This window comes from Heterodontus francisci, chromosome 30 (genome assembly GCF_036365525.1).
Source record: "Heterodontus francisci isolate sHetFra1 chromosome 30, sHetFra1.hap1, whole genome shotgun sequence".
NCBI lineage: Eukaryota > Metazoa > Chordata > Chondrichthyes > Heterodontiformes > Heterodontidae > Heterodontus > Heterodontus francisci.
In genome coordinates this window covers 53654633-53679703 of record NC_090400.1, presented here as the reverse complement: position 1 = coordinate 53679703, position 25071 = coordinate 53654633, and the positions used below count along the sequence as shown (strand labels likewise).

Below are 25071 nucleotides of genomic sequence, written 5' to 3'. Positions count from 1 at the left end.
ATTTAAATAATAAAATATACAAAGCAAATCAAAATTAATTACAAAATCCATTCAATGGGAACATCCTGGCCAGAGACAGCAATGAATAATATCTATCTGCAGGTGAATGACACACAGAACAACAGAGTTTTGAGTGTGTTTCCAGGCAGTAATACATCGTAAAGACAGAAGAATAAAGCACAGAGACTGGAAATTGAAGATTAAAAACAGGACGTCAACATCTGAAAGGGGGACAAGTTAATGTTTCAGATAGGAATCTTATATCTGTCCCCATGCAGGGCAACCTGCCAGCGTCAACCTGGCTCAGTTGGTGATGCCCTACTCTATAACTTGAACTCATTATCCAGACAGCCACTCCAGTGTAGGAGTGCAGCATTGTTGGAGGTGCCATCGTTTGAGTGAAATGTTCAATGGTTAGACAGCAATGATTTCATGGTACTGTCTCAAGAGCAGGGAAGACTGCCACTGCATGGACAACACGTGGCTCTCAAATATTCGGGTCATTCACCTCTTTGCTGTTTGTGGGATCTTGGGCGTGTGCAAAAAACTTTCTTTTGTATGGTGCCTTATCGTGTTCACGTCATTCTGGAGCAGTGAATAATTGTCTACATAACAGCCATTACTCTTCAAAATGATGTGAAGTTTTGAGGCATGATTAAGGCACTGTTTTTATTTCAAGGGTTTGAGGTGATATCATAGACTACAACAGACATGCCAATGGGACTTCCCTACAACATAGTTCAGTTATTTATTTTTCCCTTTCTCCCCTTTTTAGCAACTTCCCTTCCTCTCCTCTCCTGAAGAGTTCACCTACCTTCCTAGTACATGGTTCTACAGGCAGTGCAGGTCCTCAGGTATCTCCTCCAAGTGGCTCTTAATGGGACACCTTCGCCAATGGGGTGCTGAATAACAATAATAACTTACATTTATATAGCGCCTGCAATGTAGTAAAACATCCCAAAGCACTTCACAGAAGCATCATCAAGCAAAATTTGACACTGAGTCACATAAAGAGAAATTAGGGCAGGTGACCAAAAGCTTGGTCTATGAGGTAGATTTTAAGGAGCGTCTTAAAGGTGGAGAGAGAGATAGGGAGGTAATTCTAGAGCTTAGGGCCTTGTCCCCTGAAGGCACGGCCACCAATGGTGGAGGGTTGAAAATCAAAGATGAAAAGAGGCCAGAATTAATGAGCGCTGAGATCTCAGAGGATTGTAGAGCTGGATGTGGTTACAGAGGTAGGGGGTAAAATGAAACCTTGGAGGGATTTGAAGGAGGGAAATTTTGAAATTGAGGCTCTGCCAGACCAGGAACCAACCTTTCCCTACCCTTGCCTCTGAGCCAGCAGGTTCCGGGTTAAATCCCACTTTATGACTCTATGATAGTAGCGCTAGTCAACGATGTCAGCCCTAGCTGAGACCAGCTAAATCAGCACAGGTCTGCAATTGGACTTGGGATCGTCTTGTTCTGTGTGGTCTGAGTTACTCAGAACCATCAGGGATCCCGGCTTGCATTACTTAGAATCAAGAATCCTGTGGCCAGCAGAGGGGAAATACAATTGACCTCAAGTATCCCTGGGGTTAAGAAGGAACAATCAGTCAAAAGGTTCTTGCTCTTCAGTGTTACCCAGCAACACCCACCAGATGTGTGTGTGTGTTTTTGTGTGTGTGAGTTTGTGTGAGTTTTTGTGTGTGTGCAAAAAAAATCTCTTGAAATGCCATATTTATTACGTCTCTAGTTGGCCTGAGGCGATGGTGGTGGGCCTTCTTTTCGCAGCTGTTTTTACAACTATAAATGGCTGTCTAGGCCACCTCACAGGTCATTAAGAATCAGCCACATAGTGTGGGACTAGAGTTACATGTAGGCCAAATCTAGAGGTTCCCCTCCTTGAGCAACATTAAAACCCTAAATAGTTCGCAACAATATCCCGGCAGTTTTTGTGGTCAGCTTTCCTGATGCTAATTACTAGATTTATTTCTACAATTGCTATGGTGGAATTTGAACACATAACATCTGGGTTGTGAGCTCAGTATCATAACCAAAATTTCCTTATAAATGGAGCTGTGATAAATCCTGATAGTCCTGCTGGTCAAACAGCCTGGTGCATTTTCAAACTCGTGTGCGTGTACTCTCAGTTAGATCTCCAAACATGCTGAAAATGGCAAGATTTTCTCATCCCCTGTTATTGGCTCAGCAGTGATGCATCTGCAGTGGAAAAGCCTGCTGACGCTCACCGCCAAGGCTCGCATATGAATTAATGGCCACTCGGGCACAATAAAAGAAATAAGCATTTATATAGCGCCCTTCACCATCTCAGGCCGTCCCAATGTGCTTTACAGCCGATGAATTACTTCTGAAGTGTGGTCACTGTTGTAATGTAAAAAAACATGGCCGCCAATTTATGTGCAGCAAGATCCCACAAGCAGCCAATGTGATGACGAGCAGTTAATCTGTTTTCTTGATGTTGATTGAAGGATAAATATTGGCCAGGTCACTGGGGGGAATCTCTTGCTCCTCTTTGAAATGGTGCCGTGGGATCTGGTAGGTCCACCAGAGAGGGCAGCTGGGGCCTGGGTATAAAGTCTTATCTAAAAGATGACATACCAGAGGTTTCCTGTAAATCAGAAAATAGGATTCTGTTTTCAGCAACGGGAGGGAGACAACTAGTAAAGGGGGCGAGAAAATCTTTCCATTTGTAGCATGTCTGGAGATATAACTGATCGTGCACGCACTCGATTTTGAAAATGCACCAGGCTGTTTGACCAGCAGGGCTATCAGGATTTATCACAGTTCAATTTATAAGGAAATAACATATTCCTTATCTACAGTGAGACGCTAATCTCATCTTGGGTTCAGAAGGGGAAAGGAAAACAGTTAAAATGTGTTCTCGCAATTCATGTTTGCTGTCTGGTTTTTACAAATATATAGATACTGTTTATATCTATCTAAAATTTTTGACATTTGCAGGCATTTCCTGTTAACTATTTTTCATTCTAAATTCCTATTGTCACATTTATAATGGGAACTTCCTATGTAAACGTTGTAAATACACTCTCCTCACACTAAAGGCCCTGCAGTGCCAGCACTGTCTGGAGGGTGTAATTACAGCTGCAGTGGTCTTCCAGGACCTCAATCAAGGGCCATTTCTTGAGGCGAGAGCCTATTCAGCCATGAGAGTATCACAACAGCGAACCATCCTGTGCCCACCCGATGTCCACAGGTGTGCACTTTCCAGGTGGCGGGGAGAGGTTACCGAACATAAATACAGAACAGAAACACTGGCCAGTTTTCTATCTTTGTAGACCAATTACAGGATCACTGCTTCTGTCATGGTTAAGGCCACAGGGCAGGGCCTAAGTCTGGGCCCTTCCTAGTCTTCACTGCTAACATTTTTCACTCTGTGTACTCCTGATCCTGCCAGCAGCTTCCTCTCACACTCCATGCTGCTTCAGTGGGCCTGGAGGAAAGGTGTGAGAGAATGGGACTCAGGGGAATGCAGGGGGTGGGGTGGGGGTGGGGGGGGTGGGTGTTGGTGGAGCGTGGGGTTGAAGGAAAAAGGGAATAGATTCTCTTAGTTGGAAGGGTAGAGAAGAAAAGAGCGGGAACCTCTTGTGCACCTGGTTTAGGGCTGATGGAGAGACAAAGCGAGGGGTGACAGGGAAAGGCAGGGTGACCTGATAGAGGAAAAGAGAGAGAAAGCTTGTCGAGTAGGGGGTATGCAAGAAGAGAGGAGAGTTACCTAATGTGAGATGCAGAAGATGCAGGAGGTGGGTGTGTGTGGGGGCGGTGAGGGGGAGGGGGGCTGTGTGGGAGAGAAGGGGGAGAGTATCACTTTTACTTGGGTGGGGAGGCAATAGTGGAAATTGGGACTGGGCATGCCCATAGTCTAAGACACTGAATCCAACTCACTGCAATAATAATAACACAAAATCCACTGATACAACCTAAAAAGAGGTGGAGAGCAAGGGAGGGATTTTAATTAATAGGCCAATTATACACCGGTTTGCACTGATGTGCACCCTTTTGATCTTGAAGTCATGGACAATTAAGTTGCAGTCCACAAAAGCACTTGCAGTGGGTGCCTTGCATCTCTCTGACTGCGCACCTGCCACCCAGATTAAAATGGATCACACAGAAATTTGTTGAGCTATTTCTTGAATCGTAAGAGAATTGACCCTTCAGGACGTTCAGTTGTCAGCTGACATTTAATTTCAGCCCCATTCAGGCCGTTGAATTACCCTGCATGAGAGCTATGTTGCCTGTGCCATCCTTAGACCCCATTGACTATTTCAGCTTTGTGACCAGATATCCGCTATATTTTCACACCCGTGGGATTCCTGTCAGTCACTTGATGCAGTGACTGAATAGTTAACCCTGATATCACATTAGCTGCTGGACATTCAGTCCATGTAATTTCAGCTCTGTGTTTAACTGTCATTAACACTGTTTTGGTTTTATCCAGATCATGTTATATATTACAAAAAGAATAATGGATGATAAGGAAGGAGTAAAAGGCTGTAATTTAATCGAGGGGTTCACATGTCTTCCATAAATTTGTCATCCAAGAACTCAGATTAAATTACAGCGTTATTACTTGCTCCCAATCATCAATAATTCTATATATACACACGCACAACCTCACTCACACACACACCTGGTGTGCAGTGTGTAGGTCTTGACAACCTTTTGGTTGTTTAAGTGGTTATTTTTCTATCATGTGTGAGCCTAGCTAGCAAGTGGCAGCTGGTTGCTTAAAAGGGTGGGTGGTGGGAGTTGCGCCGGGGGCGAGGGGGGGATTGTGGTGGGAGAACATCGCAGCTGAGTCTGACCCTACCCTCACAGAACGTCCACACATGCCTTTTCAACAGGCATCATTTCATTAGATAGCAATCAGGAGTGGGAATATTGGCTTTCTTTCCCTCCCCAGCTCATGGACCTTGAGGACAGTTGTAACACTCACGACCTCTGTATCAGCTTAATACAGACCAGCAATTGTACATGAGACCTTCCTAGACTGAATATCTAAGGCACTCACATTAGGAGAGCCAAATTTGCATGCTTAGCCAAAATAAAATTAAATGAACTCAAATCTGTTCTGTTTAATGTCTTAAAACCTCTTACAGAGTTTGACAATGAAGATCCCGACATCTTTCCCAAAAGTCTTTTCATCTCATTCGGTTTCAATCTCCAAACCCACAACTTGTCTCTGGAGCCATTCCAGCTCCTGGGAGTAACCCTGATGTGTGGTGCCCTCTAGCTTTTCCCTCTTCATAACAGAGTGCCTGATCTCTACTTGCTGCAGTCAGGGCCTCATTCCAAACCACAGGAACCAGAGTTGCAGTCCTACATGGGGGTGTTGGCCATGGCTCAGTGGGTAACACTCTTATCTCTGAGTCTGAAGATTGTGTGTTCAAGACCCAGTCCAGAGACCTAAGCACAAAAATCAAGGCTGACATTCCTAGTGCAGCATTGTCAGAGATGCTGTTCTTCTGGTACGATATAAAGCCAAGGCCCCATCTGCTCTCTCAGCTGAATGTATAAGATCCCATTGTAGTATTTTGAAGAAGAGCAATGGTATTCACCCTGGCTCAATATTTACCCCTCAATTGACATCACTAAAGCAGATGATCTGCTCATTATCACATTCATAGGAGCTTGCTGTGCACAAACTGGCTGCCGCATTTCTTACATTACAACAATGTCCTAACTTCTAAATTCTATCAATGGCTGTAAAGTGCTTTGGAATATCCTGAGGTTGTGAAAGGCACTATACAAATGCAAGTCTTTTCTTTCCCAATGAGCTATGGCTGGGACTTGACGTCAATGGCTCTGTGAGGCAGGTAATGAATTGTTGAATTATTTGTTAGTGTTGGGGAAAAGGTTCTTAAGTTTATGGACAGGTGTTTTACTCTGATTGAAAGATACCGTCGTATTAATAGTGGCAGAACCTTACATGTTTACCAGTAAATTGGGCTGCGTACTGCAACATGTTCCACATTTACTGCTCTTAAACGCGGATTCCTAACAAGTGTTTAATGAATAATTATTAAGAATTACTCATACAGTTAATAGGATAAGGCGTTCTTCTATGTTACTTAAGTTCCTGTGGGCAGCTGCAGATGTAAACAGAGAACGTGGGCTTCACTGTGACTTAACGTGAAAATTCTCTGCTAATTAGCTACCATACAAATCTGCTACAAAACTTCTTCTGCACAGCTTCTTAACTGCTGCACTCTGGCCCCGCTGGTGAAGAAACGCCCACATACACACAGCTCACCATATGTTGACCTTACACTATTTATAAATCCCTGGCCAACACTCTTTCTAGTAGCACATTTAGCTAAGAAGACAGAAAACTTTTGTGCTCACTGATTGGAGGGTGGTTAGAGAGCGCCCTTTCCCAGTGTTCCATGTGTTCCTAGGTCAGGTGTTGTACAGCTGCCCGATAGAAAAGAATATGCATTTCTATAGCACCTTACACAACCCCAGCTCTGGAACAATCACTCCTTGCGCATTTCCACGAAAATCCAGGTGTACGGAGCTGTTGTTAGCACTATCCTCTTGTTATGGCTCAGAATCTTGGGTCCTGTACAGTAAGCAAATTAAGCTACTTGAACACTTCCATCAATGCTGCTTGCACTCCATCATGAATATCAAATGGCAGGACTACATTACAAAATAGAAGTCCTTAGAAAATTGAATTTACACAGCATTAGGAGCATTCCCCTAACAACAACAGCTGTGCATGTGTCACACATGGAGGACACCAGAATGCCAAAAGCAGGGCTGCATGGAGAACTGTGCCTTGGGAATCAGAATCGAGGTGTTCTGCGAAAACATTTCAAGGACCAGCTGAAGAAACAATTCTCCTTGGCTGACATTGAACAACGGACGTGGGAGCAGGAAGCTGCTGACAGGAACAACTGATGCTCAATAATCAGGAATACTTGGTGCTTTGAGTCTTTAAGACGCGAAGCTGCAGGACAGAAACGTGGAAAACGGAAGGAAGCTGCTTCTGCCCGGGCTCCCCCAGGTCAACAATTCCCGTGCCCCTAACGATCAAGAGCCTGCAGATGTAGAATTGGACTGTATAGCCACCAGCAAGCGTGGCAGAATACATAGAGCTAATTCTTCCCTTGATCTCCGTCTGCGAAGAACTAACAATCATCATCACGACCGCAGGACATCTCAAAGCACTTTGCAGCCAATTAAGTACTTTTGAAGTGTAGTCCCTGTTGTAATTAGAAAATGCAACAGCCAACTTGTGCACAGCAAGCTCCCACAAACAGCAATGTGATTATGACCAGATAATCTGTTTTATTAGCAATGTTGGTTGAGGAATAAATATTGGCCCAGGACATAGAAATATAGAAAACAGGAGCAGGAGTAGGCCATTTGGCCCTTTGAGCCTGCTCCGCCATTCATTATGATCATGGCTGATCAACTCAGTAGCCTGTTCTGGCTTTCGCCCCATACCCTTTGATCCCTTTAGACCCAAGAGCTATATCTTACTCCTTCTTGAAAACATACAATGTTTTGGCCTCAACTGCTTTCTGTGGTAGCGAACTCCACAGGCTCACCACTCTCTGGGTGAAGAAATTTCTCCTCATCTCAGTCCTGAAAGGTTTACCCCGTATCCTTAGACTATGACCCTTGGTTCTGGACTGCCCCACCATCGGGAACATCCTTCCTGCATCTACCCTGTCAAGTCCTGTTATATTTTTATAGGTTTCTATGAGATCCCCCCTCACTCTTCTGAACTCCAGAGAATATAATCTTAACCGACTCAATCTCTCCTCATACGTCAGTCCCGCCATCCCAGGAATCAGTCTGGTAAATCTTCGCTGCACTCCCTCTATAGCAAGAACATCCTTCCTCAGTTTTTATGGTCCCCGCAAGCTTGCTCTCGTACTTTATTTTCCCCTTCTTAATCAATCCCTTGGTCCTCCTTTGCTGAATTCTAAACTCCTCCCAATCCTCAGGTCCATTGTTTTTTCTGGTGAATTTATATGCCTCTTCCTTGGATCTAATGCTAACTCTAATTTCCCTTGTAAGCCATGGTTTGGCTACCTTTCCCGTTTTACTTTTGCGCCAGACAGGGATTAACAATTGTTGCAGTTCATCCATTCACTCTTTAAATGTTCGCCATTGCCTATCCACTGTCATCCCTTTAAGTAACGTTTCCAAATCTGTCATGGCCAACTCGCGCCTCATACCTTCGTAGTTTCCTTTACTAAGATTCAGGATCCTTGTCTCAGAATCAACTACATCACTCTCCATCTTGATGAAGAATTCTATCGAGGGGGGGTCTCCCCTGCTCTTCTTCAAAATGGTAATGTGGGATCTTTTACATCTACTTAAGAGAACAGACAGGGCCTCAGTTCACCACTTCAAAGTGGGTACCTCCAACAATGCAGCACTCCCTCACTACTGCACTGAAAGTGCCAGCCCTTATTTTGTATTTAAGTCCTTAGAGTTGGGCCTGAACCCACAGCCTGCTAGCTGAGAGTGAAGAATGCAACTCACTGAACCACAACTGACACCACTTAGCATTGTCTCAACAATGTGCCTTAGCTTCTACCTCAGACCAACACCCTCCCCATGCCTCCTACTGAAAAAGTGTGACACACCAGCCACCCTGCCTTTCATCAGCAAGATGCCCAAATTAGCTCCAAATTGAGGCCTGTTTTGTGTTGTTGACACAAACTCACCAGGAACTGGATTGGCATGGTCCAATGCAGCAGACAGCAGCTGACTTTCATACAATCAGCATGGACAGTCTTTGAACCCAAGTTCTAGAGATCTGACCCCTTGTAGCACCCAGTCCTCATATAACATGACCTTTGATTCTTGGTCATAGGAATTTTTCCGCAGATTGAAAACTATGTTTTCAGACATTTAGTCATTTCTTCCTCCCCTTCAGTCACACAGCAGAGGTGGAGGAGTAGGGGTGGGTGTGGGTGAAACACCTGACAAGGAAGTGCCCACCCCCCTAGTTAAATTCACCTTTCTGTAGAACTGTTAACCATCAGGAAAGATTGAACAGGCTGGGGATCTTTTCTCTAGAAAAGAGACTGAGGGGGGCAGGGAAGGGCTTCACCTAACAGACATAGCTAAAATTATGAAGGTGTTCAATACATTAGGAGCAGAAAAGATGTTTCCATTTGTGGGGTGAGTTCAAAACTAGGGGCCATAAATATAAGATAGTTACTGATGAATCTAATAATGAATTCAGGAGAAATGTCTTTACCCAAAGAGGTTAGAATGTGGAATTGCTCAGTGCTGCCCCATAGTGAAGACCAGCTTTGACCAGTAACTGAGGAATGAACCAAATTAAAATTGCTACATTTGTGCTGCCCAAATAATTATAATAATAAATAGCTTAGGAAAAGCCTGTTCCAACAGATCAATGGGTAGCACTCTTGTCTCTGCGTCAGAAGATTGTGGGTTCAAATTCCACTCCAGAGGCTTAAGCACAAAAGCTAGGCTGACACTCCCAGTGCAGTACTCAGAGAGTGCTGCACTACCAGAGGTGCCTTCTTTCAGATGTGATTCTAAACTGAGGCTCTGTCTGCCTGTTCAAGCAGCTCAGATTGCTGCCAAAAAATCCCACAGCACCACTGAAGGAAGAGCAGGGAGGTGTCATAACAAACAGTCATCATCCCAAAAATTTAAAACCCCATTGCTGACTGTGGAATATGTGTGGTGTGTAAAATGGCTGCTGTTTTTGCCTACTGTTAAGGGATTAAGATTGAGAAATAGTAAAGACAACCGTTTTACACAGAAGGATTTCTTATTAGGTTCTATTTTATATTGTGCAGTTAAATTTGAGAATTAAAGACTGCAAAAGCCAACTAATGGTACAGTATCTGTGCAAGAAGTCAGGTTGATGCATGTTTACATGTAGATTTGCTTTCTCTCTCTAAAATGAAGACTGAATACTGTTGCATTGGTGGCGTGACCCCTTTTTGTCTCCCGCTGACTCTAAAACACTGATGTTTTCTGCAGATCTCAAGATCAAAAAGACATGAGAAAAGATATTGAGAGCGTGTAAAAGGCTTACGGAATGCAAATGCCTCTTGGATCACTGCAGCTACAAACTATATAAATGGTGTAACATCATAGCCATAGGCTGGGAGATAAAGATGGAATGCATCGGAAAGATTGAGCCGTATCTTCTGCGGCAAACCTTCCTTTGTAACTTCGGGTGTTGGTCTTGAGTGTGTGTAACATTTAATCATTAATAAATCTTCAAGCTTTTGACTGCATGATGAATCCATCTTTGGCGTATAGGCACAGGACTGCAGCCTCTTGCCTATATTATTACAAGGCATGCATTCCCAACACTACAAGGCAACAGTCAATGTAATTTTCTGTGGGCAAAGTGATCCAAGGTGTTTGAGTGAAGTGACTAGACCCTATATAGTCTGCTTCGACTTATCCCTCAATCAGCATTACTGGATAAAACAGATTATCTGGTCATTATTGTACTATCTTGTCAGTGAGTTACTGGTATTGAATGAGGAAAGCAGTCTCTAGGTCAAAGTAACAGAAGTTTATTTACAGGGGTCTTCTTACTAAGGTATCTACATGAACACTCTGAGCAGCACGAAGTAGACTCATGACATCGCATCCTGTGATGATGCTTAATGATCCTGTGATTATGTGCATAATCTACTCAGCAACAATTTACGTACCTTATACTACATCTCCCTCCAAGTCTTTGACGTCATTCATCAGGTCTGTAATGCTGTGGAGTTCTCACGACTCTGCCATAGCGTGTTCTTTCACTGTTTGGGGTATTGAGTCTTTCAGTTCTTCTTCCTCACTTTCCTGCGGGTGAGTGGAACTATTGGATGACTCATGTTCTCTGCCTTCACAGTCGTCTGGGTGATCTGTTGCTGGTTGTGTCACTGGTTCATCAGCTCTCTCTGGAGCTGATTCTCTTAATCCTTCATTAATTCTTTATCGGATGTGCCAGGACCAAAGATCTTCTATTTCTCCTTATCAGTCCCTGGTCTGTCTGGACGATGTGTGACCAAGGATATGGAGATTTCTCCATCACTTCCCCATATTGACCCTGGTCTTTAATCCAAACCAAATCTCCAGTCGTAGGTCTGTTTGTTTCTTTGCTCTGTAATGCTTATCATGATTCTCCATTTTAGATGATCTTTCGATCTCTTCTCTCTCCCTCATGCTTTCCAAGTCCTCAGCACCGACTCGTGGCTGAAGGGTGCTTGGGAGTGTGGATAGTTGTGTCCTCAACCTCCTACCCATTAGCAATTCACACGGAGCCGGCCCATTCTGGAGTGGTGTTGATCAGTAGTTTAATAGTGCCAGCTGAAAATTCTCATTCTTTTTTAGTAGCATTTTCATGGTTCGAACATCTCTCTCTGCTTCTCCATTGCCTGGGGGTACCTGGGTGAACTTGTACAATGGGCAAACCCAGACGTTTCTGCAAACTGCTGGAAGGCCTCATTTGTGAATTGTGGACCATTATTAGAGATCACCAGGTCTGGAATGCCATGGGTGGCAAAAATCTCTTTCAGTGATTTTATTCTGGTTCAGAATTGTGGCCATGTATTGGTTTGACTTCAACCCATCTAGAGTAATAATCAACGACAATGAGGAAAATATTCCCTTTATATTCAAACAGGTCCATTCCTAGGTGCTCCCATGGCCTGGACAGAAACGAAGACGACACCAGTGGCTCTTTAGAGTCCTGTCTGATAGTAGCACGTTTAATGCAATTGGAGATCATGTTTCCAGTCTCCTGGAAACTCCTGGCCACCATATTGAGTTCCTAGCTCTTGCTTGACACTTGGTGACTCCTAAGTGCCCTTGGTGTAGTTTCTCTAAGACGTCTAATCTTAAAGCCCTAAGAATAACTAGTCTTTCATAGTAGACTAGTAAGTCATCAACAATAGTAAGATGGCTTTGTTGCTCATAATACTTTCTCAGGATTGGGTTATTTGACATATATCCTGGCCAACCTTCTTGGCAGAACTGTCTCACCTTTTTGCAGACTTTGTCCACTCTCTGTCGGTTTCTAATTTGGTATAATCTTTGAGCAGTTGCCAGCAAATCTTTGGTTATAGCTAAAGCAAAGACTTCCACTTCCTCCAAGAATGAGACATCTCCCAGTTCAGGTAGATTGCTTGATGCCCTTGATAATGCATCAGCTGTCAGATGCTTCACTGGGATATATTCAGTTGTTGTGTCGTATCTCATAAGTCGTAGTCAAAATCTCTGTACCCTTGGGGGTAATTAAGCAATGTTACTAGTGGCTTGTGGTCAGTTTTGATCTTGGCTTTGAGGCCCAGTGGGGTAGTCTGAAAATTTTTCCCACACCCATATCGCTGCTAATGCTTCCTTTTCAATCACTGCGTACCTTCATCCTGTCTCTGACAGCAAACGAGTGGCAAAGTACACTGGCCTTTGTCATCCATCTTTCTGAACCTGGAACAGGATTGCACCTAATCCTGTTGATGATGCATCTGCTGCAATAATGGTCACTAATTCCGGATCACAATGTGCCAAAACTTCTGGTGAAGTCAACATTTCTTTGATCTCCTCAAAAGAATCTTTCTGGCCGTCTCCCCAGCACCAGGCATTGCTGTTCTTTAGCAGTTGTTGTAGAGGTTTGTTAATAGTTGCTAGATATGATAGGAATTTCCCTACCTGGTTAACCATACCCATGAATCGCTGTAGATCTGTTCTATTCCCTGGCTCTGGGAAATCTTTTATTGCCTTCGTCTGCCATGGATCTATTGTAATTGCAGATCCACCAATTATGTGGCCAAGGAACCTCAATGTTGACTGTGAGAATACGCACTTGTCATTTAATGTGAACCCTGCCTCTTGTAATCCGTGTAATTCCACTCTTACCCTTGCGTCGTGCTCTTCTTGGCTTCTTCCATGAATCAAAACATAATCCATGTGGCAGATGATTCCCTCCAAGCCTTCTAGGGTTGTTGACATCATCCACTGGAATATCTCTGGTGCCGATGCAATACCAAATGGCAATCTGTTGAAGCAGAATCTGCCAAAGGCCATGATGAAAGTGGTTAGCAATTTAGATTCCTCATCTAAAGGTAACTGCCAGAATACGTTATTTGCGTCCATCTTTGTGAACATGGAGCTTTTTCCCAATTTGGCAAGGCTGCCGTCGACTGATGCCATCAGGTGAATTTCCCTCTGTACCACTTCATTGAGTGGGTAAGATCCACACAAGTCCTAATAGACCCATTTGGTTTCCTTACTGGGACCATCCCAGAGCACCACCTAGTGGGTTTTGTCACTGTGGAGATAACTTCCTGGTTTAGCATGGCATCAATTTCTTTCTTCACCTTATCTAGGAGTGGGTGTGAATAAACATATAGGTTCTGCCTCTTTATTGAGGGTAATATGGTACTCCATTTTTAATTTCCCTAAGCCCTAGGATAGTTTGGGGTATTCAGCTCTAAAATCACTGAGGTGTCTCTCCTGTCCCTTGATCTCTTCTACCCGGCATAACAGCTCTAAGGCTAGATGCTTTTTCACTAAGGAACGAACAGGCTTGGTTCCTAATGATATGTAGGATTTCCAGGATCGTGTTGTTTCTGTGTGTTAAAGTTGTCTGTATTTCTCCCAGACCCTTCAAGTGAATCCCTCCTTGCCCGTATAATTTGTTGTTGGTTTTCCTAAGCCTTTCTTTCCTCAGCCAAGGTGTTTCATCAGACAGGATAGAAACCGCTGCTTCTGTATCTAATTTAAAAGTAGTTTTATTTTCTCACATTAGAATTTCTGTTTCCCAGCAATCTTCATTTTTTTCCCTGCAGTTCTCCTAGGAAGGGAGTACTAATTGTTTAACCCTCCTTTATTTCCTGTATCTTTTTATCAGTCTGCAGGGTTTGTTTTCTGCCGTGAGAGACCTGCTGAAAGTGCCCCTTTCTCACGCACAAGAAATATTCAGCTTCCCAGGCTGGGCAATTTTCCCGCCGTTGCCGCTCCCAGCCACGCAAACTGCAATTCCGTGTTGCTGCCTGTAGGTGTATTTCCCGCCTCTCGGGCTTTCTGGCTCCATTTCTCTCTGTTTTTTTAACTGACCTGACTGTTTGCAGAATCTTCGAGGCTGGACTCCCCTGATCCCCCTGAACTTGTAGTCGATTACCCTTTCGTACTTCTGCCTGCCTGCTCAATAAAATGACTTTTTTTCAAAGTCAAATCTTCTTTTGACTGAGGCTGGTCTTACAGCACTTCATCTATAACCCTGACTACTATTCTGTCCTGAATCAGTTCCTCTCATAGACTCCCGTAGTCACAATCCTCCGCTATCTTGTACAGGTCATTAATAAACGAATCGATACTCTCACCGACTTTTTGAGCGCTCCTGTTAAACTTCGCTCGCTTGACGATTACATTTTTCCTGATCTGAAAGTAACCTTCTAATGCTTTAATCACCTCGCCGCATGGAGTTTCTTTCTCGTTGATCCCGAGGGTGGTCAGAATGTCATCCGCACTGTTTCCTATGGCGTAAAGCAAAACACTGACCTGTTCTTTGTCCGGTCGTGCCGTTAAACCCGACACGGAACGGTACCTGTCGAATCTCCAAATCCATCTCGGCCACATTCCGATTTGGTTGAGCAGCACCACTCGCTCGAAGCTTCCTGGTAATAGAATCAATTTTTCCTTGTTTCTTTGAAGTCTTCGATCTCTTCTGTATTCTTATGATGTCATTTTTGCCACTACCACCATGCACTGTCTTGTCAATGTGCTACTAGTATTGAATGAGGGAAGTAGTCTCATGTTGTCACATCCTGTGATGATGCTTAACGTCTGCATACATAATCCACCCAGCAATAGCTTATGTACTAAATACTACAATTATCATATGGCTGCGGTGGGATCTTGCTGTGTGCAAATTGACTGCTTCATTTCCTCCATTACAACAGTGATTACACTATAGTACTTCATTGACTGTAAAGCACTTTGAAATATAGAAAATTTACAACACAGAAGGAAGCCATTGGGGCCATCCAATCTACGCATGCTGGAAAAGAGCTATCCAGCTAATTCCACTTTCCAGCTCTTGGCCCATAGCCCTTTGGGGCATCCTGAGATTATGAAAGGCACTATACAAATGCAAGTTCTTTCTTTCCCCTCTTAATTCAGTTACTGCATTCAGGTTATTTGCCGATTGAAATTTGTTTTATTTAGGGCTAGGTTTCCACTTTGCCGTGTGATTTATGTCGCATATTATTGAATCATTAAAAAAGAAGTGCAACAAGGACTTTGAATTATCAGGAGGATAAATGAAAGTGTGGAAATATACAGCAGGTCATTCAGCAGCTGTATCGAGGAAAAAATGGGTCACAGCATTTTGTGTGTGTCTGCTTGATCAGTTCTGATGAAGGGTATAGGCTAGAAAGTCATAACATGTTATTTTTCTTTTCAAATGCTGACTGATCGCTTATGTATTTCATGTGGTATCTACTTTAGAGTTTCAGCATTCTCTTTTTATGTTATATATACATATATATGAATATCAATGTCTGTTTCCCCAGTTAACAATGCTTAATCGCTTTTAAACAATTTATATTGTTTACATATTCATGCAGGATTTTAGGTTTAAAATATGTAAGAGGAAAAAAGAATCCCAAGAATGTCTCTTTAATAATTCAAAACAATATTGTTTATTTCACAAGGTATGTGAAGCTGAAAGGTAATGGACTCCTGCACACTGACTGTCAGCAATATTTTTGCAATTCCTCTCAGCCTGCCCTTCACAAGGCTCTTGTATAAAATCCCTCTGTTTTTTCCCCAGCCCCCATCGCAACCATTCTCCATAACCCTGGGACACGCACAACAACAACTTGCATTTACATAACGCCTTTAATAGAGCAAAATGCCCCAAGGCGCTTTGCAGGAGGATTATCAGACAAAAAATGACACTGAGCCAAAGAAGGAGACATTAGGATAGGTGACTAAAAGCTTGGTCAAAAAGGTAGGTTTTAAGGATGGTTTTAAAGGCGGGGGGGGTTTAGGGAGGGCGTTCCAGAGCTTAGGACCGACATCAAAGACCCTGACCGGCAGTAGACAGAGGAGGCATCAATCCCTGTTTTCTAGATCAGATTTGAACCCAATCCCAAGAGCTGAAAGGCCTGACCCACCTCAGTGACTAGAACCCACTTAAGTGTGGCCCTCAAATTGGTCACAGGGATTCGTGTTACAGATTAAAACCCATTTTTATTTTAGGATATCGCCCCATTGTCTTCCCCTTGGTCAGCACAGTTAAGTCCAAGACTAGGACTGAAGGCGATGGTGCAAGACAAAAGGGCAAATTACTTGCCTCTGGTCACTCTGAGGCTTCCTATTCCTACGTCATTGCCACTCCTTTGTCTCATGGTACTGCTCCCTGTCCTTCACTCCCAAGATTATCTTCATTATAATGGTTGTGTTTCATTTTTCTTTAAATTTTATTCTTTTAGCATTTTAAACAGTGGCGCAGTGGTTAGCACCGCAGCCTCACAGCTCCAGTGACCCGGGTTCAATTCTGGGTACTGCCTGTGTGGAGTTTGCAAGTTCTCCCTGTGTCTGCGTGGGTTTCCTCCGGGTGCTCCGGTTTCCTCCCACATGCCAAAGACTTGCGGGTTGATAGGTAAATTGGCCATTATAAATTGCCCCTAGTATAGGTAGGTGGTAGGGAAATATAGGGACAGGTGGGGATGTGGTAGGAATATGGAATTAGTGTAGGATTAGTATATAAATGGGTGGTTGATGGTCGGCACAGACTCGGTGGGCCGAAGGGCCTGTTTCAGTGCTGTATCTCTAAACTAAACTAAACTAAACTCCGCTCCTTCCTGTTTCACCTTCTACCAACACAGCCCCCTCCCCACCTCCACCTCACCTCCACAAGGTGCCCTGCGTCTGGGCACTTCTCCAGACAGGAGTGCAGCTATATGACAGCTGCTCTGGTAGCTGGCATGTGGGAGAGCAGTGCTGTTAGATTCAGCCTTTTCTTCCCCCTCTCTAAACCCGTCCTCCCTCTCCACCCTCTTTCTCTCTCTCTTCGGGCTACCTTGCTTGAATTAACATCACAGCACAGACACACAGGTGTGACCCCTTCCATCCTCGTTCTCTGTGCCACAACCCATTGCTATACCATCGCCATATAATTTTAAGCACTTCCCTTGAGACAAGTAATTTGAGAAAATTCAGGCTGCAACATCAGCTTATCCAGCCACCGAAACCTGCAGTCTCTCACAATGACACTGATTCGGTGGACGTCTCCCAACTTAAACAAGTTAAAAAAAAACACACACAAGACTTTACAAGCACGATGGTTGGTTTCCCAGATACCATTGATGAAGAGTACAATTTGCTGCTGAGAGTGCACAAGTCAGACACTTCTAGAGTTAAAAAAGCACAGAAGGAGGCCATTCGCCCCATCGGGTTCTTGCTATCTCTCTGTAGCCCTCAATCACCACTGGAAAAATAATTGAATATTTTATAATAGCATTTCTCTCCCCTGCCGCCTCCCCTCCCCCCCCCAACCCCCTGCCCACAACAACGATGGTTCTGTGGCTAAATGCAGTTGTGGGACTGATCCATACACACCCAGAAAGTTGCTTTCATCTCCACTTTGTGCTGGATTAGCTGATCTTAGCTGGATGTCAGTACAGGGCGTTGCAACTGCCTAGGCTGCACTGGGCTAGGGAGGGAAAACAACCAATCAGAGCTTCCACTCCTGACTGTAGTCCAATCACTGTGCGCTGGAGGTTGTGTGTGTCAGTGTGGCCTAAAAGCAGGTTTGGGCTTGAGTTTGAAAGCATTGAACTGAGGAATGAACCAGGCAATGCCTTGACCAATCAGAGTCTAGCTGCCTGGTTTAAATTTCAAACAAAGCTTGGCAGTTAACTGTCAGTCACCTTAAACTGGTGCATTTTCCATGGCAACGCCTCTACCAATAGGAGTTCACTTGCCAACCAATCCACACTCTCTTCTCATGCAGTATAAGTTGTTGTTTTCCCTTACATTGGTTATTCTTGCATATTGTCCTGATGAGTGCAAGATGAAAAGCTTCGACAACATGTTTCTATTTTCAGCAATTCTCAAGTTCTGTACTATTAAATTACTACTTGTATACTGAAGCAGTCACTGTTGTTATGTAGGAAATACAGCAGCCAATTTTCACACAGCAAGCTCCCACAAACAGTAATGTGACAAAGGCCAGATAATTTTTTCTTTTAGTGTTATTGACCGAGGGATAAATATTGGCCTGCACTTTGGCACCTAAATCGCTGGTGTGCATTGTCTGGATTCAATTATGTAAGACTTGACTGGACAAAAAAGCCTTCTTAATGGCCCCAGGCCAGCCTAGAGAAGGCTCATTTCCAGAATAAAGGCCAAAAGCCAACATGAAACAACGACAAGGCCGATAGTAGTAAATACTTTTGTCACCATTTGAATTTAACCTTGCTGCATTATAATCCGGAACATGTCCTTTGATTTACATCCCTATCAAAGTATGTCTAATTTTGGGAAGGGAAAAGAAGGTAATGGATAAAACTTTCTAAATCCTGATGAGCAAGAGTTTCTTTTCATTCAGAAATGTAGGCAAATGCTAAAGTTTAAAAGTGTAGGAATGGAAGACAATTCAAATTAAGGAGTAACCGTGAGATAACTCAGGGTTTAGATTCTTAAATCCGGGGTGGGGGGGGAGGGGGGTTTGGTGGGTGGGGTGCAGGAGATGGGGCCCTCAAAGTCCTGCGAAAGAGTGAATTGGAGTAGGAAATAGTGAGTGAGATTGATTGACAAACAAGGAAGGTTGCTGTGGAGGGAGAGAGGTTGAGGCTAGAGATGAGAAGGACTCAAGATGTGCTGATGATTAGGCTTTGCAGGATCTGATCCACGAGTGTGTGATAAATGCTACATGAGGTACACTGGATAGATTTCCAGTTTGGTTAGCCCCACTGTTATGCTGAATGATATAAATCCCTTTCAAGGGTTTCTTTTTTGATTAGTTAAAGTTTTAAAAGCAAAGCCAGTACTGTATACAGGCAATACTGTAACTCAACATGTGTGTTTTCTCCTGTTGCAGGGTGTAACCTCGAGCTGTTCCTGATGCTGCTCGGATTGGAGTTTCATATTTCAGTCTCTTGTCCCAGACACTGTGTTTGTTATCCTTCTCCAATGACTGTCACATGCCAGTCGCATGGATTCACCTCCATCCCGGAAGGGATTCCTGCCAACAGCGAGAGAATATTCCTCCAAAATAACAGGATAACTCTTCTGTTGAGGAACACATTCAGCCCGTCTACAGTCACTCTTTGGTTGTACTCCAACAACATCACTTTCATTGACCCAGAGGCCTTCCGTGGGTTCAGCCTCCTTGAGGAGCTTGACCTTGGGGACAATCGACATCTGAAATTCCTGGATGCAGAGACCTTCAATGGTTTAGAGAGGCTTCATGCTTTGCACCTCTATCGCTGTGGATTGACCTTTCTACCTAATGGAATCTTTGAAGGCCTTCACAACTTACAGTATCTCTACCTACAGGATAACCACATAGAGTACCTTCAGGATGACCTGTTTCTGGAGCTGGTCAACCTTACTCAGCTCTTCTTGCATGGGAATAAGTTATTGAGTTTGTCCCAAAACACCTTCAGAGGGCTAGTCAATCTTGATCGCCTGTTACTGCACCAGAATCGGCTTCATTGGGTTAACAAACGAGCTTTCCATGACCTTCGGAGGCTAGCTATATTATATTTGTTCAATAACAGCCTGAGTTCGCTTCCTGGGGAATGTCTGGCAGAGCTTGGATCACTGCAGTACCTCAGGCTCAATGGAAATCCTTGGGAATGTACCTGTAAAGCTCGATCCTTGTGGGAATGGCTCCAAAGGTTCAGAGGATCAAGCTCCAGCGTCATTTGTGAATCCCCCAGGGATCTCCAGGGGATTGATCTAAAGGTCCTCTCTCCCCGTCTCTTCAAGAACTGCACGGGGTCGGAGTCACTCAACCAGATCCGAACTAGCCCCAGGCAGCACCCCCATCACGGGGTGAAGGACGAACTGGAGCCTGGCCACTCTTCCCGGGGCATGGCGCCGGGATCGGAACACAGCCTGCCTGGCAAGAACGGCACAAACCAGCGAGACGGCGCGGCCAAAACCTACCCGGGGGAGGCTGCACCAAAGAAATCGCCGGATGGGGCACTCGATGGGATGTGGGGCAGCGATTACCTGCCTGATGCTGGGCAAAAACCGCAGACCATCCGCCCATTCCCGCCCAGGCGCAAGCCACGGATTAAGTGCACCCGCCGCACGCATTTGGAGCCCCCACCCGGAATCCAACAGCCCACTGGAAGCGGGAGCAGCACCAGCCCGAGGGTCAGATGGCACACCCTCCTGGCGGCCCTGGTCCTCGTCATCCGTTGAGCCCGCCACCGCCAATAATGAAAAGGGCAAAAACATTCTAACACTGCCGTCAATCCAGTAGGGACCAAAAAAAAAACAAAAAAAAACAAAAAAAATTACCGTTTTTAAATTACAAGCGATTAATACTGTTACCATGTGCTTAGGCAGACCATGGATTTGTTGGATGGCGTTCTGTTTTGGACCATTGGAATATAATTGGAAATAGTTGGAATAACATACCCAATGGAAATGAATCGGCAACATGGGATGACGTGGCTAAGGGTTCCCACACTACCTACAGGCAGCAGAAAATGTATCGGAGAGAGCACTCGGAAATAATATTTTTTAAAAATTCCCAGCGTCGATTTGACTTTCCTGCTGCTAACTGTGCCCCTGGGAACAACCCTAAAACTCTTGATCGCACCATTGTTTCCCAGAGGAATTCCTCTATCTTGTGAGGACGAGTGATGGTAACCAAAGCAATGGTGGTTCTAGACGTTTTCTGTGTCGACATGGGCATATTCCTCAAACCCTAAAACAAAGCTGGCACTGCCCGCCTTTTAATGAGGTTTCATTGTGACAGGATCCCAGCTGAATAATATGCATTGTATAATCGCAAAGGATGAACATGGTCTAAAGCCCAGAGCTTGATTCATCCAAATACCAAAAACTGGAGGCCAGATAATTGTATGAAAAGATTCGTAATGGAATAATTTTTTTAAGTGTCTACCTATCATTTGGACAATGCACAGCCCTTATATAATTGACGTATGTTCATTTCTGGGAATACATGTTTACAGATTATATTGCTATCCTACTACAGCTTATGCTAAGGTGTTTTTTTTCTGTCTCGAGGAGATGGTGGATGCTTTATACACAAGCCACGGATCCAGATAGGATGGACACAGGAGTCTGTGCTGTTCTGGTTTAACTCGCTGGCTTCCGCTTTGTCTCCCCCGCGATGGTTGCCCGGAGAAAGCATTGAATGGAAATGAGATGCTACCCTTTGGTGTTCAGGATGTGGCCCCATTTGACAAGGAAGCTAAATTCCCTCCAGTTATTTTTTTTTTCTGTACTGAATATAAGATTTGTTGTACCTGAGTTTACAGAATTGCTTTAATATATATCTCTATAAAAAAACAAACTTTTTTTGGGGAAGAAATCATGATACCAACTGCAGTATCCCTTTTTGTTCATCCATTTAAACAATTGAAAATGTAAATCTGCATTGCTTCATTCAACACAGTGGCGTTCCCACAAGTCTGAAGTGCTTCTTTTTTGATGGCGTTGGGAAGAAGACTAGGCTTCAGTACTGGGACTTGAAGGAGAAAGAATTTCTTCCCACTTAAGCCAAGTCTAATTAACCCCCAGTCCTACACCTCAGATGTATATTTCACCATTGACAGTACTCACCCATTCAATATCATGTCTTTTCATTTCTAAAACCCCCTCCATTCTCAATGGGTTGTTTAATATTGCAGACGCAGAAGGCACAGTGATATCTCGTCAGCAGCACTAGATTGAAGGTAAGACGTGCAGAAGCATGGGTGGTGGCGAGCTGGTTGGTACAGTGGGTTAGACATTCCTTGTTTTCACCTCTGGGAATCGGAGTTCATGTGCAGCCCAAGGGATGAAAGTCCCGCTCTCTTTCTACACTGCAGGGTCCAATGTGAGATGGGGTTGGGCAGTCTCCACCTAGCTCGGTCCGCTGTAGCGGTCTATCCCTCATTTGGTACAAACTGGTATTGTCACCAGGCAGACCATTATGACCAGTTGGAAAATCTCATGTTGGCACAGTAAGTGGGGCATTTCCCAAAGGCTGGGGGTAATGCAGCATTGGGAAGAGCAGAAAGAGTTATACTCTACATCTCAACATGCTATGCCCACGTGGCAGTGCTTGATATTGTCATGGGAAGCAGGCAATTGCTTTGGTCACCTTGTGCATTGACGCAAATACATAGAATTACATAGACATAGCACAGAAACAGGCCATTCGGCCCAACTGGTCCATGCAGGTGTCTATGCTCCCCATGAGCCTCCTCCCACCTCCTCTTTATTTCACCCTATCAGTGTATCCTTCTATTTGTTTGTCCCTCATGTGTTTATTTATGTTATGCCGGTGTTACAAGTAGCAATCCTCCCTGGGTAACAAAAACGGGAATAAAAGATTCCATTCTGCAGCACTAACTATTCTGATAAGTAAACATTTTCACCTTAAAAAAAGACACAAGAAAAAGTAAGAATTGTCCAGCAATGTTTTGATGTTTAATTGCCAATTTGATGGAATTGAAAGGTTTTAAATTCTGATGAGGAACCTCCTCCCCCAAATAAAGAGGACCCAAGGACTGTTATTACCCGTGCAGCACATCCTTCCCCATAACACTCCTGCAGTGAAAACGTTCCATTTACCATATAATGAATAAGCAATTTGTACAGCACTCACCAAATAAAATGGTAGCGCAAAATGACAGCCTCACCTAATTTTATTTACTGCTTTTATGTTTTTTTACATAAATAAAAGACTGTAAAACGCTATTGGGCAAAGTAAATCATATTCATAGGACCTGGAGTAGACCATTCAGCCGAACTGGGCCTGCTTTCAAGGGATGGTTTTTGGATATACAAACTACGAGAGATTATTTCATTTATGCGGCACAAATTATTTTGCGGCCCCAGTTAACTTTTATAGCAGAATGATTATATTTCAAAGGTTACATTTTAGCAGCCTAGTAGTGCTCTTCTGGAAAGCGAGTGTGTGTGTGTGTGTGTGTGTGTGTGTGTGGGGACATTGTTATGACAAGAGCAGGCTTGGGTGTGATGCCATATGTGGTTGAATGACCTGCCTACATTCATGAAGAAAGGCCAATTGGGAAACAATGAAGGATACTCGTGAAATTGTACACTGGATGAGTCCACCCTTCAGGGGATGATGGAAGAAAATTCAAGGGAGGGGGAAAAGAGAGAGAGAGTGGCTCATTCTTTCAGCCTACTACGTATTTTGTGTCTGGTCCATTAAAGAAGTAAAAGGGATACTGCAACTTTAATCATTTTATCAGTAATCTTTGCTGTGGATTTAACAATGACCATATGACAGCAGGTAGGCCTCCAAGACAAGCACTGGTGGCAGCCCACCTCCCCCAACCCCCGGAGGTGCCGGCAATAACTTAAAGCGAAAACAAGCCTAAACGGGAGGGGAAGGGAATGGTCAAATCAGGATTGAAGTATTATAACAAGAGTCATCAAAACAATTCAAACATCTGACTGTAGCTTCATATTGGAAACAAGGCAAAACAAATCAAAAAAATCTATTCTTTCATTTCTGCAAGCTTTCCTACTTAATTTCTATATGATTTTAAGGCGAGTTTCCTATGAGCAGCTAATTGTTCAAATTTAGCAGCCCCCATGAACACCAAGAGAGATACAACTTCACAAATTAAATGCATTCTCCAAGACGTGCAAGAGACTTTGGTAACTTAACATGCATTGCACATTTCCATTATAGCGTCCTCTGGAAGCCTGGACTTTTTACAAAGCATCTCTCTTCTAATAACTCCCTCCACTCCCAAAATGTTTCCCTCACTCTCTCTATCGAAGGTGCTGACTCACATGGTACCGTTCCTCCAGGTACTTGTCGTTTGGTCAGTACTTCGTCCAGTAGCTAACCTTCATGTCCTCGAGAGTGGTCAGTGGGCCTCCTGAGCACGAGGGGAGTGGAAAGGTACGGACCCTCTTCAATTGGGTCCAATCCTCTCCTCATTGGAGATCCAGCGTTGGGTTCAGACTTTAATCAGCAGCAGGGAACCCCACCCCTCCCCCCACACCTGCTTTCCTTCCTCTCTTGCCCAGGGATGCAAAGCCCTATCGCAGTGCCCCATAAAAGCTGGATGGGATTAAACATTTGTCTCCTCCACATTCTAGGATTGGGATCTTGACACAGCTATGCCTGCCCAGCTCAAATGGCCAGAGGTGGAAAGGTGGAGGGGTGCTTAACCCTGCAGAGCAATTTGAACCGGTGAATTTATTTCTTGTTTAGCCTGCCAGGGTCCAGCTAGGACTAGGTATAAACTCATTGAATTAGGAGATGGGGGAATTTAGATGTCAGGCAGTCTTCTGACAGTCTGGGCCTGCCACTGTCTGGTTAGGAGTCAAGCAATGTTTATATTGCTGGGGGACTTCATTGTGCTGTTACATTTAACTGTCTCTGTGTCTTCAGCGGCACTGTTACACTCCCTGTGAGCACTGAATAAAACATGTACCATAACAGATTTGACCAGTACATTGTGCTAGTGGTCTATCATTTGCCAATGTTTCATTCTTTAGTAATTTCCATGGCATGTTCATATTTACTCTTCTTTGTTGTCTAGAGAACTTTGTAGCATAGCACAGATAGCTACACCTTTGACCTTGGGGCTAAGGGTCAGACAGAAATGGAGAAACTTCACAATGTCCTTGACATACAACATCACTTTGAGGTCTGTTGCTGTAATAGCAGCAGTTGCAGCAGCCATCTTGTGCACAGAGAGATTCCACAAGGAGCAATTAGATGAATTTTTTTATTCATTCATGGTACGTGGCAAGGCCAGCATTTATTGCCCATCCTTCATTGCCCCTGAGAAGTTGGTGGCGAGCCTTCATGAACCGCTGCAGTTCATGTGGAGTGGGTACACCCACACTGCTATT

The 25071-nt window shown here is 44.1% G+C and overlaps 1 protein-coding gene across 1 annotated transcript in view; it reads left to right on the top strand.

The window, feature by feature from the left end:
* rtn4rl1b (reticulon 4 receptor-like 1b) overlaps positions 1-24643 on the top strand; it is a 47429-nt gene extending 22786 nt beyond the window's left edge. The window contains exon 2 of the mRNA XM_068010674.1: positions 19079-24643. Coding sequence (XP_067866775.1) covers positions 19079-20412 — 1334 coding nt within the window. The 3' untranslated portion in view covers positions 20413-24643. The remainder of the gene's footprint in view (positions 1-19078) is intronic.
* Positions 24644-25071: the final 428 nt, after the last annotated feature.